Source organism: Ptychodera flava, chromosome 15 (genome assembly GCF_041260155.1).
Source record: "Ptychodera flava strain L36383 chromosome 15, AS_Pfla_20210202, whole genome shotgun sequence".
NCBI lineage: Eukaryota > Metazoa > Hemichordata > Enteropneusta > Ptychoderidae > Ptychodera > Ptychodera flava.
The window spans coordinates 32,621,028-32,635,186 of record NC_091942.1 but is presented as its reverse complement, the minus strand read 5'-3'; the positions used below and the strand labels follow the sequence as shown (position 1 = coordinate 32,635,186).

At 34.4% G+C, this 14,159-nt stretch overlaps 2 protein-coding genes across 5 annotated transcripts in view; both read right to left on the bottom strand.

Moving 5' to 3' along the window:
- Nucleotides 1–3,756, bottom strand: part of LOC139150778 (BAI1-associated protein 3-like) — a 30,481-nt gene extending 26,725 nt beyond the window's left edge. The window contains exons 1-2 of the mRNA XM_070723172.1: nucleotides 3,740–3,756; nucleotides 3,005–3,092 (exon numbers count right to left, since the gene is read on the bottom strand). Of these exons, the coding sequence (XP_070579273.1) occupies nucleotides 3,005–3,092; nucleotides 3,740–3,756 (105 nt within the window). The remainder of the gene's footprint in view (nucleotides 1–3,004; nucleotides 3,093–3,739) is intronic.
- Nucleotides 1–14,159, bottom strand: part of LOC139151918 (BAI1-associated protein 3-like) — a 149,260-nt gene that overhangs the window by 55,501 nt on the left and 79,600 nt on the right. For all 4 annotated transcript variants that reach the window (XM_070724966.1, XM_070724962.1, XM_070724965.1 and 1 more), the window contains exon 2: nucleotides 3,005–3,092. The gene's annotated coding sequence lies outside the window, so the exon portion shown is untranslated. The remainder of the gene's footprint in view (nucleotides 1–3,004; nucleotides 3,093–14,159) is intronic.

Sequence of the window (14,159 nt, the reverse complement as noted above, 5' to 3'; positions counted from 1 at the left end):
TCAGATTTTCGTACGAAACTCTCTAAAGCATGTGAATTAGCCAGAGAAAATCTTGAGTCATCTCAGCAGTCAATGAAAACCAAATATGATAAAAACACCTCAAAACGGAAGTTTGAACCAGGTCAAAAAGTTCTTGTTCTACTTCCAATTCCTGGCAAACCACTCCATGCTCGTTACTTTGGGCCATACCTAATTGATAAGAAATTGAGTGATTTAAATTACATCATAATAACACCTGACAGGCGAAAACAAAAACAGCTATGTCACATAAATATGCTTAAGCCATATTTGGATAGGGATAATCCTACTATAACTCAGCCTGTCAGTACCGTCAGTTCTGGCCATTATGAAGATAGTGATACTGAAACTGACTTGAGTGAAAATACTCTAAACTCAAAGCTGGGCTCGGTCAAGCTTCAGAACTCAGAAATCCTGGAGAAGCTGGAGTCTACAAAGTTGGCACACCTCCAGCCAGAACAACAACAACAGGTGAAAGAACTGCTCCACGAATATAAACACCTGTTTCAAGATGTTCCAACGAGGACAAACGTCATCTATCACGACGTTGATGTTGGGGACAGTAAGCCTGTAAAACAACATCCATACAGACTGAATCCAACAAAAGCGAAATATCTCCAGGAAGAAGTCAAATACCTGCTGGACAATGACTTTATTGAACCCAGTAAAAGTAACTGGAGTTCGCCGTGCATACTTGTTCCCAAATCAGACCACAGTTATCGTATGTGCACGGACTTTAGGAAGGTCAACGCTTTAACAAAGACAGACACTTTCCCAATCCCGAGGATTGATGACTGCATCGACCGAGTGGGAAAAGCCAAGTATGTGACAAAATTTGACCTACTGAAGGGATTTTGGCAAGTCCCTCTGACGGATCGTGCTCGTGAAATATCCGCCTTTGTTACACCAGACGGATTGTTCCAGTACAAGGTGATGCCATTCGGAATGAAGAACTCTCCGGCAACGTTCCAACGGATGATCAACGACGTCATATCCGGGCTAGACGGGTGTGCAGCTTCCGTTGACGACGTCATTCTGTATAGTGACACCTGGGAGGAACACATCAAGCTCATGCGGAAGTTCTTTGAGAGACTGAGCAAAGCAATGTTGACTGTCAACCTTGCCAAATCTGAGTTTGGCTGGGCGAGGGTGACTTACCTCGGACACACTGTAGGACAGGGTGAGGTAAAACCTGTTGATGCCAAAATCAGTGCCATTTCAAGTTTTCCCATACCAAACTGCAAACGACAATGATGCGCTTTCTCGGTATGGCTGGTTACTACAGAAAATTCTGTCCAAATTTCTCCACAATTACTGAGCCTTTGACTAACTTACTTAAAAAGAAAGTAAAGTTTGTTTGGTCAGAGCAATGCCAACAGGCATTTGATACACTTAAAGCCATACTGCAAAGTGCTCCAGTGTTGTCTGCACCAGATTTCACTTTGCCATTCAAATTAGCTGTAGATGCTAGTGATACGGCTGCTGGTGCTGTTTTATTGCAAGAGGATAGTCATGGTATAGATCATCCTGTTTGCTATTTTTCACGCAAATTTAACAAATCTCAGAGAAAACTACTCTACAATTGAAAAAGAGTGTTTATCTTTGATATTAGCTTTACAGCATTTTGAAGTTTATGTTACTTCTTCAAATCAGCCAATAGTGGTTTATATTGATCACAACCCTCTTGTTTTTCTGCAGAAATTTAAAGGCAAAAATCAGAGATTGCTGAGATGGAGTTTAATGTTACAGGAGTTTAATCTTGACATTAGACATATCAAAGGCAGAGACAATTTAATTGCAGACTGTCTCTCTCGTATTTAGAGTTTATTGTTGTTCACTTTCAAGAAATTTTATTGTTGTTCACTTTCAAGAAACTTTACTTTAGAGTAAAACAAAATTTGAGAACTTAAATCCTTTTCAAGATTACATTTGTAAAAGAAAGATTTTTCTTTGAAAAATTTTCTTTTTTTTTGAAGAGGGGGTGTGTTATGTAGGTCATTTCCCCCACACTCATCATGACCTGAGTTCAATTAGTCTAGAACATTCTCAAGGTCACTGCCCTTGATGACCTCACAACCTTGAATTCAATTAGTCATGTTTGGAATGTTCTGGAAAGTTGATTAGTTGTGTAAGGGAGATAATTTTAGAACAGTAATTAGCATGTCAATAAAAGTTCTAGATTGTTCTTACATGCCTTTATAAAAGGGACGTGCACAGCTTCCAGTCAGACTTTTGGGATCGTGTCTCTTGTGTGTTACTAAACTCCAGCAGTAGTCATTCTCAAGACTTTTCAAGACCTTCACTGCCAACGCTGGATTTATACTGTGGACTTTGTGCAGCTTCAAGCCTGCAAGGACTGTTCATTCATCCAACTGACTGTTACAACTCTGAGACTGGAGCTTTGCCGTCCCAGCTGAGATAAGTAGTCTGTACACTTTTAAAGCTTGTACTCTATCCCTGACTTAGCAATTAGTTTTATTTTCGTAATAAATTTTGTTTAACGTAAACTGCTGAGTTCACCCTTTTGTTCGTTTTCTCTGCACGTAACAACACCAATAGTTAAATTATCCCATCAGTAATTATCATGAGTACATCAATGCCTGACTTCCCAGTAGAGCTTGAGGGTACTGTTGAAATTAACCAGTATTGGACTAAAATTAAAATACACTTGATATAAATGAACCAGTGTGAGGTCACACATGAATCCACTAAGTCTGATCACATAGGAGCAGTGTCATTTACATTATTTTTTGTTACAAAATTAAACCTATTCCAACATAAGTAGAATTTGGCACAACCAATTTCATGTAAACATCCTCTATGAGTCTGGTAAAGCAGAAAATACAGATTGGCTTCATGACTGCTGAAAGCAAAATTCATGGACTTTGTTAGATGGCTTCATTTCAAGAAACTAGCAAATATTTCACAGGAAATCACCACTCTGCGGGCAGAAAAACCCTGAAGTATCAAAAAGTAAAATACTCACCTCATTGTTTGCTCTTAGCCGCCGATTTTCTTGTTTCCACGACAATGCGGTAAAACTCTCAAAGAAATTCCCGTCAGCTTCCTGGACCCTGTACATAACGACAGAGAGAAAGAGAAAAAATTCATGAGGAAAGCGACTTCGCACACTGGTGTTTATGGGGCACATATTTATGTTATGACGTCTCTTCATTAGTAATCTTGCCAGCGACTACGATGTTTTCAGAGCCGCTGGGCTTTCTCATTTGCTGCTTTCACTGGAACTGTTCAGTCCTCGTTGCTTGCAGACATTAATCTAGGAGAGATGTGTGGTCATATTTTATAAGTAATTCAAAGCTCTCCATGCGTGATGCCTGTCTTCTAATGTCTGAAATCCATCCCAAAAAGATTTCTGAAACACAGGATATCAAATCAGAGAAAATTACAGTGCTACTATTTATCAAATAAATTAAGGACATGGTCATGATAAACTGAAAAATCAATTAGTGAGTATACTTATGTATTCCAACAGCTCAATTTTACTACTGTACAGTAACTATTATATAGCACTTTGTCTACTTTAAACATTTTTGGCGCCTCAAACCAGTTTAACCCAACTCCTTAACAGATTCACAGGCTCTACATACTTGAGAGAAAAATGCTAGAATGGACTCATTTCCTATCATTCCCCTAGCGTGGGTTTCTATCTTCAATTTTTGTACCAGTATTATCCATTCAAGAGACAGGTAATAAAACTTACAGAATTTTCACCGCCATTACTTATGATTTGAAATACATCTTTCACCAAAGAATTGAGAGGTATTGATATTAATATTGATATTGGTATTAAATTTTTTGTGAAGATGCTCAATGGAAACAATTTTCTCGGAAGGTTTAATCTCTTTAACTTGAATATTGACCAAAAATCTAAGAACGTCGAAAGTGTGAATATTTTGCTCGTCAAAAATCCAGTTACATTTTGTTTTTATTGTCAAAGATTGGGTTCACTGACTTTCAGTTCACAGATTCCCAGCGACTAGGACTGCTTAATTCAAGGAAAAACACTATTCATCAATGATTTAAGGGGAAATTTGACTCGAAATACATCATTTATGACAGTTCATCCTCACTGAACCTGCAAAAATGGATTTTGCTGCACTCTAACTCAGTTTTGTCGATTAATCACAGCTGACACTCATGTGCCAGTATTCCAGTACACTACAGTATATGTACTTGATGGCATCATGAATCCAAGGTTGTGAAAATTTCATAGCAGTATTAAACCACTGAGTACAAATTTCATAGTGAGCTGAAAATTCTCTTTATTTGTTGCATTAGCACCATACTGTATATTTTAAATGCAATAATATTTATTGCTTTACCATAGCGTTTAAAATAAAAACCACATTGTCTTACATCCATGATTAATTACTTCTATCAGTGAGCTACAGAATACATACTGTCTTGAATAAATTCCCTTACTCAAATTTGCTACTTTTATTTTGTTGATCTAAAGATATTTTTATGGTATGAATATGTAAATGACAAGAATTTATACTGAATATTGGATCAAATTCAAATGGCATGACTCTAGTTTTGTTTTTAACACCATAAATCATGTCATATACTAGTCCATTATGTTCTATAGTTTATTCTGTAATGTATCTGCAAATAGATGTAATTATATGTCAAGGTAAATAATATTACATGATCACTTACAACTGTATAACCTTGAACTTCAAGTAAGCATCACAGAGTTTAATTGAGAAAAATTGGCTTCTGTAGGGTAAAGTCCATTACAGATTCAGCATTGGGTCAAAGAATAACGATTTTATATTGTGGGTGCTTCATGAATTCTACAGTGTGTGGAAGGGTCACAGTCACAGACAGAAAAATTGTAACAACTAGAGCTCGGTTATTGAACCACTTTTAAGGGTGGGTATTTAGCCAAGTGGTTTTGACTTTGATGTCTTCGCTAGGTTACAGGGTTGTGAGTTCGAATCTCATTGAGAAATTATTGAATTCAGGAGACAGTTTGTTATAAAAATATCATACAAATGTTGCCATGAAATTTGTTGGAAACCATAGGCTAAAAGGCCTAAACTCTATGTAGAAATGGGATTTTAAACATTAGAGATTAAATTTTTTAGATTTTTCACATGGATATTTAATGCCATCATAATTATAAAATTCAAACCACAAATTTAAACAGTCTTAGCAACAATCAGTTTATATCAGTTGTTGGTGATAACAAACATTGCCATGTGTCCAATCAATTTGTATAAAACCTGGGCTTGAATTAACATTATTATACCTACTTAGATGTCTTTCTAGCTACTTCTGAACATACAATACATACATTGATAACATACATTTAGTGTATATATTTAGACATCTCAAAGGAAATAAACCCAGAGCCATTGAATGTTTCACAATTGATAACACATTCATCTGTGTCACACAGACTTGTCAATTATCTGATGTTGCTACGGAAACAAAACTAGTTTACGAATTTAGATCAGAAATTTTAACTGATTTCAGAGTAAAAAATGTTTTTATGTAATTGTAATTCCTTTATATTTTTTGCTGGTGGTAAAAGTCCTTTATGTCAACACCACCAGCAAATGTGTATGTCTGAAACAATGCAGATTTTTTGTTAAGGGCGGCAAGCAGGTAAGTGTTAACTGAGGGTTCCCAAGTCATTTTATCAGGGTACCCATGATGGGGTTCCCTTGGTATACCAATACAATCAGATATTATACAGGAAACAGCAGAAATGTTATCAGGGTTCCCTTTGTATATCAATGCAATCAGATATTATACAGAGAACAGCAGAAATGTTATCAGGGTTCCCTTTGTATATCAATGCAATCAGATATTATAAAGGGGACAGCACAAAAGTTACCGGGGTTCTCCAGTCATTTTACCAGGGTTCCAATCAATGCAATCAGATTAGAGGACAGCAGAAATGTTACCTGAGTTTCCATGTAGCATTTACCGATGCTCTCCCAACCTTAGCAAAACTATTGCATTGTAATGTATTTTTCAGTTTTTAATGATAAAGGAATATGAATATCGCTGTACTTTCCCAAACCAATGAAAATTTGATGTACTACATGTAGGTCTGTGTTTTCTCAATCAATGGTTCATAGCCTGCTGGTGTTTACTGAGATGGTTATAAGCTCCTGTTATCAACTGGTAACATCAGAACAAAAATCAATTATTTTTAATAAAAACTGACAAAAGTTATAAGATTAAAGATATCTATAACATCATCTGAAAAATGAAATATTCCATATAATAGAATGGTTCTTTGGTAGAATCTCACTTCTACGTATACAATGACTATGGTACTGTAAACTCATGAGATAATGCAAGTATCATAACCTTTCCATATCTGTCCTGACTTTACAAAATAAAAATTTATCAAACTGCATTTAAATATATTTAAATGTGTTATAGTGCCTTTTAAAGAAAATAAAATCGTATTTTTCATCGCGACATTAAGTAGTCTTTCTGATTTAGGCTTTTATCAATTTGCAAAGAGAATTAAACAGCCGGTCTATTAAAAATTGAAACAAATTGTGCATGAAATCATTAACAAGCGACCTAGCGGCCGATATAGCTCCGCTGTGTTTTATATGTACAGAATAACTATTTTTGACACATGTTGATGAAGAAGGTGGAAATCTTTGATAACTCAATGCAGTGGCCAGAAAAAAAGTGGCTAAAATAAGCTGCAAAAATACAAAATTGAAGATTTCATCATACTTTGAATATATCACATCCGATCATCCCTAAGAACATGTCAACCAAAGCTATCTGATGAGTAGTTTTTTGAGAATAAAATATTCTGACCAAAAATGGCAACAATTGCCCCCCCCCCCCAAATAAAAATTGCAGATTTCATCATAATTTCAAAATATCACACTTAGTTCATAAATAGAAACCTGTATTCCAAATTTCAAAGCTGTTGGACCAGTACTTTTTGAGAAACGCATTTTTTGACCAAAAATGGGGAAAATTGACCCAAAAATTCAAAATTGCAGATGTCAGTACAGTACTTTTTGAGAAACGCATTTTTTGACCAAAAATGGGAAAAATTGACCCAAAATTCAAAATTGCAGATTTCAATAAATATCATTTAGTTCATCTATGGTAACCTGTATACCAAATTTCAAAGCTATCAGATACGTAGTTTTGGAAATACACATTTTTTGACCAAAAATGGCAAAAATTGCCAAAAAAATACAAAATTACAGATTTCATCAGGAATTCGATATATATTACTAAGCCTATCTGTAGAAACCTGTATACTAAATTTCAAAGCTATCAGACCAGTACTTTATGAGAAAAACATTTTTTGACCAAAAATGGCAGAAATTGCCCCAAAATTACAAAATTGCAGATTTCATCATTATTTCCATAAATATCATTTAGTTCATCTGTAGAAACCTCTATACCAAATTTCAAAGCTATCAGATGAGTAGTTTGGAAATACACATTTTTTGACCAAAAATGGCAAAAATTGCCCCAAAAATACAAAATTACAGATTTCATCAGAAATTCAATATATATTACTTAGTTCATCTATAGAAACCTGTATACCAAATTTCAAAGCTATCAGACCAGTACTTTTTGAGAAATACATTTTTTGACCAAAAATGGCAAAAATTGCCTTAAAATGCAAATTTGCATATTTCTGCAGAATTTGAACAAATCTGATATAGATCATCCCTAGGGACATATGTACCAAATATCAAAGCTATCTGACCAGTAGCTTTGAAGAAGGAGATTTTTAAAGATTTTTTTACCAAAAATGACAAAAATTGCCTTAAAAATACAAATATGCAAATTTTTCACCATCATTTGAACAAATCTGATTTAAGTCACCCTAAGCAAACTGCATATCAAATTTCAAAGCAATCGGACGAGCGGTTTCAGAGAAGAAGATTTTTTTACCAAAAACACCAAAAAATGCCCCAAAAATACAAATATGCAAATTTCACCATGATTTGAACAAACTGAAGTGAGGTCACCCCAAGTGAACTGCATATAAAATTTCAAAGCAATTGGACTTGTGGTTTCAGAGGAGAAGGCAATTGTTGACGGACGACGGACGACGACGGACGCCGGACGCCGGACGACGGACGACGACGGATAATCAACCTATTTGATAAGCTCCGCGTCGCTGACAGCGGAGCTAAAAATTAAAAAAGTAAAGCATACATGTATTTTGGAAAATAATGTTTGTAACACCACAACCCCTTTGCTCTTTGACAATTAAGTATTGAAGAATATCTAAACGGTTTTCGTTGTAGAATGCTCCTAAGGGACAGATACTTTGACTCTCAAACTTTTACAATTCTTTTCAGATCTACTACTTGTTTGGGTTGATTTTAAAGCTCTTGGTGTGAGGAAACTTTTCAACCTCTTAGTTTTTCAAAAATTTAAATGTTATTTTTCTCCATAGAGTTAACACAGGGATGGCGGCCATTTTGAATTTCAAAGATAGGTAAATCTAGGATAATTTGTTTCTCCAGTACCAAACTTTGCAAGGTGACCCAAGATTTTTATTCTTGATTTAGAAAGAGAATTGTTGAAAAATTCCTTGAGGAAATTTTGAGCAAAAGTTTAGTCTTTCACTTTCGAGGTGCATACTACCTTAAAACAGATATGTCTTTCATGAATTATCTACTGATTTTTTAGAACTCACTGGAATAAGCCTAAGAACCTGACATAGATCTCTGAGAAGATTCGTGGCTCGGTTGATTTTTGGAGAGCTGATTAAATCTTTTCCCCCCCGGGCAATTGTTATACTTTCCTTTAGCTTATCCAAGTGTGACATTATAACCTAAAAGGCTCCAGTACAACTCTATATCTCCTGGCATCTTTACAGAGATCAAGAAAAATTAAAAAATTTCAGGACATAAATGGCGCAGTGACATCAGATGATGAGATCCATGGAGACAGAATACCATGACGTACATGAGATTGTAATATCACATCCGTGACTGATGGCAATGTACATAAAATATGGATGAGCAGTGAATGCTTCTCACAAGTACAGGCAGTATGTATGTAAACACAGAGTTATCATTGTGCAGGATGTGTATAAAACCCTAGTATGGTAATTTTTAAGTTGTTCTCCGTGTCAAAATTTACACTTGTGTAAAGAAACTGCAAAGCACTTACTGGTAATTTATTTTGTGTATGAAATGTACTTTTTGGTTCAGTTCATACATTACACCTTGAGAGGTATGACTGGATACCTGTTAATTCAGTCTGAAGGCATAAACCTTTGACTCGCCAGCTGTAGTTTGGGAGCTGTTCCAGATTGCACTAGACACAACCTGGGACATGTCCCAGATGGTTTTCAGTATGTTTCTTAGGAAAATAATACAAATCGTTTGCTGAATATCAAATGTAGGCTTTCCACTTGCATGAACACAATATGAATACATATCACTTATACTGCTGGCTGGTATATTCACTATTTATTTCCCAGCAGACGTTCAAAAGATATAGCAGGCAAGATCACTCTTCTGCAGCTTTGAGATCACCTACACTAAAAACCTGTCTTCGGAATCACAACTTGATCCATGTGTGCCCCTTGTGTGCCCCATATTAACTGACACAAAAATGTACTTGTACATTTGAGACAACAGGGAACTGACATGGACAATGCAAGATAAAACAGGCATAAATTTCATAGCTTTGGGAACAGAACTTCTATGGTGATACTGATGCTAACAAAATACCAAAGCTCACTGCACATGAATGTATTCATCACCATATCAGTAATAATGGCTACAGACTTTTTGTTGAAAGAAAAGCTGGATTAAAATATTTAAAGTCAGTGAATACTTTATATTGAGCCCTTTAACAAACTTTATCAGAAAGTATACAACATTTCTGAATAATAAGATATATGTATAACTTCCTCATTGTAAATATCTACTTGTCTTGATTTCCAGGTGGAGAAATTCCGATGCATTGTCATTTTGCAAACTGATATAGAACTATCAAAACTAATGTCATGACATTTGAACAAAATGCATGTCACACATGTACAGTTTTTAATAATGCAATGATTATTGGAAATAGTATCATATTATTTCGTTTCTAACACCAAAGTTCATTGCAATAAATATCACGGACAGTGACAGAGTACAGAGCAGAAATCATTACAGCTAGTATTCAATATCATCACAATAGAGATTTACACATCATGAAAACCACTGTCTTTGGCAGCATGGAATCATGATGCCATATTGAGAATATGACTTGAGACTTTGGCAAGACTTTCATATAATAGTTAACATGGGATAAACATTCTTAAGATTACTTGGGTTTTTTTGCTGAAAGTTAACGCATGCAGCTACTCTAACAGAAACAAAGTTTTTAGTGGAAAGAAAGTGTAAGTGTTTTGCTGTGCATTCAACAGGTGGTTTTTTCAGCATGCTAAGGCCGGGCAACATTTTGACCCCCACAATTCAAAGAATGGCAATTTTAAGAGATGTCTAGTGAAAGGAACACTACAAATAATGAACATTTTTGTGCTAATTTATCCTTAGGAACAAGCAAATTTAAAGTGAACAAACAGAATTTCAAGCAAATCTTAACATTATCAACACCAGCAGTGTAAAGCTAGAAACTCCTCATGCATTGTCTGCAAGGCACCATTATACCTATCAATGCTAGAGAGTGTTATGAAAATTAACGAGCAGAAAACAGCTAGGAAATATGAGTTCCCAAAAATCATATTTCATTTTCCCTCCCAGAATGACACCATCACCTGTGACTATACCAATACATTAAATCCCTCACAGGGTCCCCTTGATCACCTGACAGCAATGACCTTGTCAGGCATACAGCTATGATATGCTGATTTCCAAGTACTTGTTATATCATCTGCCTAATGTTTCACTTAGAAAAATGGAAGAAGGCAAAGACATCAGATAACCTGATCATAAGATATTCACAAAGAATAATCCGCATAAATGTACAGATACACTCTATACGTTAATGAATGATGTTACAATTTACTGTCATCAAACATAATTATGACTGATTATGACGATATTGTTTTCAAAAGATATAATTACCTTTATCCATCTGTTTGACAGTTTCAATCAATAACAGACTGTCCCTGCATGCTTTTGAGAAATGTGCTGACAAAATATCAAATCTGGCAAATCTCTGATGATAAGGTTCTGATTGAGATATCAAATAGGGCAGTGATCTGTTTGCCTTCTGTCACAACAATGCTGATATATCACAGACAGTATGCAGTGGTAGTAGATTAAACACAGATTACAATTATTTTGATGATAACTGTATCAGATGTTGCCGGGTGAAGACAGACAGATGCCGACAGTGTAAAGCTGGTTCTCACAATGCTTACTGTACATCTTACATCTTGCAATGTAATTGATAACTGATTAATTAATGATTGATACTTTCCCTGCACTCTAAGCTAAATTGCTGTCAATAAAAGATTTGTTATTTATTTACTTGTCTATTTAATTATATATCTGTTCGATGGGCATCAATTATTTCACTTATTATTTCATCACAAATTGTTAGGATTATTGTAGATATTATATGAAGACAAAGACTCTATATGAAAACAAACATCATTAAAAAGTAACAGACTATGAGAGCTTTGTATTACACAACTTCTAAAATCTTGTATACATGTGATTCTCCCTTCATGATTTTGAGCTAATCACAACTCAAATCACATCACTCATGTAATTAATGAATATGTTTTTTCCAGTTTCTTTTTTAAAGTAGACAAAATTTTGAAAATTGTATGTTATTTTTTCTAAAACAGTGACAATGAAAGTGAGGTCAGATGAAATTATTTTATACATCCTCTGATATCTGCCACCGATGACAAAAAATCTTATTACCAGTATCTCTATTCATTGAAATGTGCACTTTTATATCATAATCAACACCACGCCAAAGCATGAATTCATGATCAGAATCATGAAGGGAAGAACTTTTATCACTGAAATTCCACAACTAGTTCCAGTCAGAATAATATCCATTTTATCTGAGAAGCATTTGGCACTGATCCCATCTACAAGTACTCCTAACCAAACACAACTGCCGTCCAATCATTCATTTCTATAGCAACAGTTCAAATAACCAGTCTTCACAATTGTATTAAACTGTGCATTAAACTGAACATGTAGTGTTCACAGTACTTGAGTGACTCTATAAAACCTCAATGATTACACAATGTAGAGTATATAGTCAGAGCTTTCCTCTAATCTCACACAGATAAATTCAATAGCAAATGTACCGCTGTATTTGTCCACTATCATATCCATTTACTGTCTTTGGGTAACTATAAGAAATGCCAGACCCTTCAATAGATGTTCCAATTTTAAGACCATCTCAGAGACTGCGACACCTTTGAAGTTAAGGCATAAATGTTCAATATTAATGATTCAATGCTGCATTGAGTTGCTATACTTTTTACATCAAACAATTGATAAAATTTCTCCAAACAATTCAAATTGTCATAGAGACAGAGCGGTATTAGCATTCAGGGCCAAAGGAATTCAAAAAACATACTCTACTATGGTGATGAGGCATGGAAAAGGATGTTTCACCCTACCAGCCACTTTCATTTTTCATTTCATGTCTGTGTTTTTATTGACGGCCATTGTACTGCTCTGCTATCTTCCACGGAAGCAGGATATGCCGTGTGTGGCAGATAATTACGGCATCATTTAATGGTATTGTCTGATTTATGAAATATAAATGAGAAAGGACAGTATCATAATCTCATCCACACCTCTCTGATATCATATTGCAAAGTAAAAGTGATACGATTGTTATCACATTCTCTCCCCAGCTAACAGTGAAACTCCCCTTTAATGGAAACGTTACTATCAGTGACCTTTAATACAAGTACTTATTAATTGTAAAACAAACATGACAAAAAATTACACATTCAGCATTTTGTGCATCTGGGGCTCATTAATGATAATCAGATTAATGTAGTTAGTAATCACAAAAAAAATTTTCATGACATCTAATATTAACCAAAGGAATGAAATGCTTCATAATTGCTGTAGACGACATATTCGTCAACAAACAAAGAAGACAATTTTATACAGAAAATATTCCTCTTTATGAACATCAGTGTGCCAAGAAGCTGCACCTTTTTGTTATTTGTGAACAAATAAAAGACTGCAAATAATCACAAAAAATTTTGGAGAGAAAGTTTTTTTTTAATTTGAGGGCAAACATTGATTATTAACTTGATGTACATCACTCATGTAATTACTAGATGTAGGAAGTAATACATTGTGGTCAGTGTTGCCACAACCTATATCCCGTGGTTTGACTACATAAATGGACCCATTATCAACATAACAATCAAACGGCAGTTGAAACGCATAGTAATGGGCCTGGCTATTATTAAATAAGGGCTTCCTACGATAAAGCTTTTGAAGTTTCGGAAGCCAGTGTATTGTATATCTTAATAAAATTCCACTCAGTACGGCATTACTGACACAAATAATATTGCAAAGATGTGAAGGACAAACAGTATTCTCCTACTTATATATTTGATTTTATGTTTCATTCACTTCCACTTAATTTTGCAATATCTCTCACATGACACGATGTTACATGATTGAGTTTCAAAGGAAAATACTCATTATCAACTTTGATTTCGCACCAAACCAGCATCTTACAAGAAAAAGACAAATGTAAACCATAATTTCAAAGAGTAAAAAATATACCTGGAAAACTGTCATCTCAAAAACTCTTAAGATTAATTATGAACTAACTATAATTGTCAAATTACGGCAAATGGCAAGTAAATTGAATCTAAAGGTGTGCATATATGAATGTATTTATGAATGTATTATATATATATATATATATATAATATATATATATATATAATATATATTATATATATATATATATATATATATATATATATATATATATATATATATATATATAATTTATGGAAATGTATTAGTTCATTATTTTCCTTTTAACTAATTCCTATGAATAATTTCAAATATCAAATTACACAAATACATCTAGCTTTGTTATTAATTTTTTTTTAAATTGTGTTATCGTAAAGTCTCGTTTGCATGAGGTAATTGCATTACATTGTATAGGTTTCCACCTAAACACCA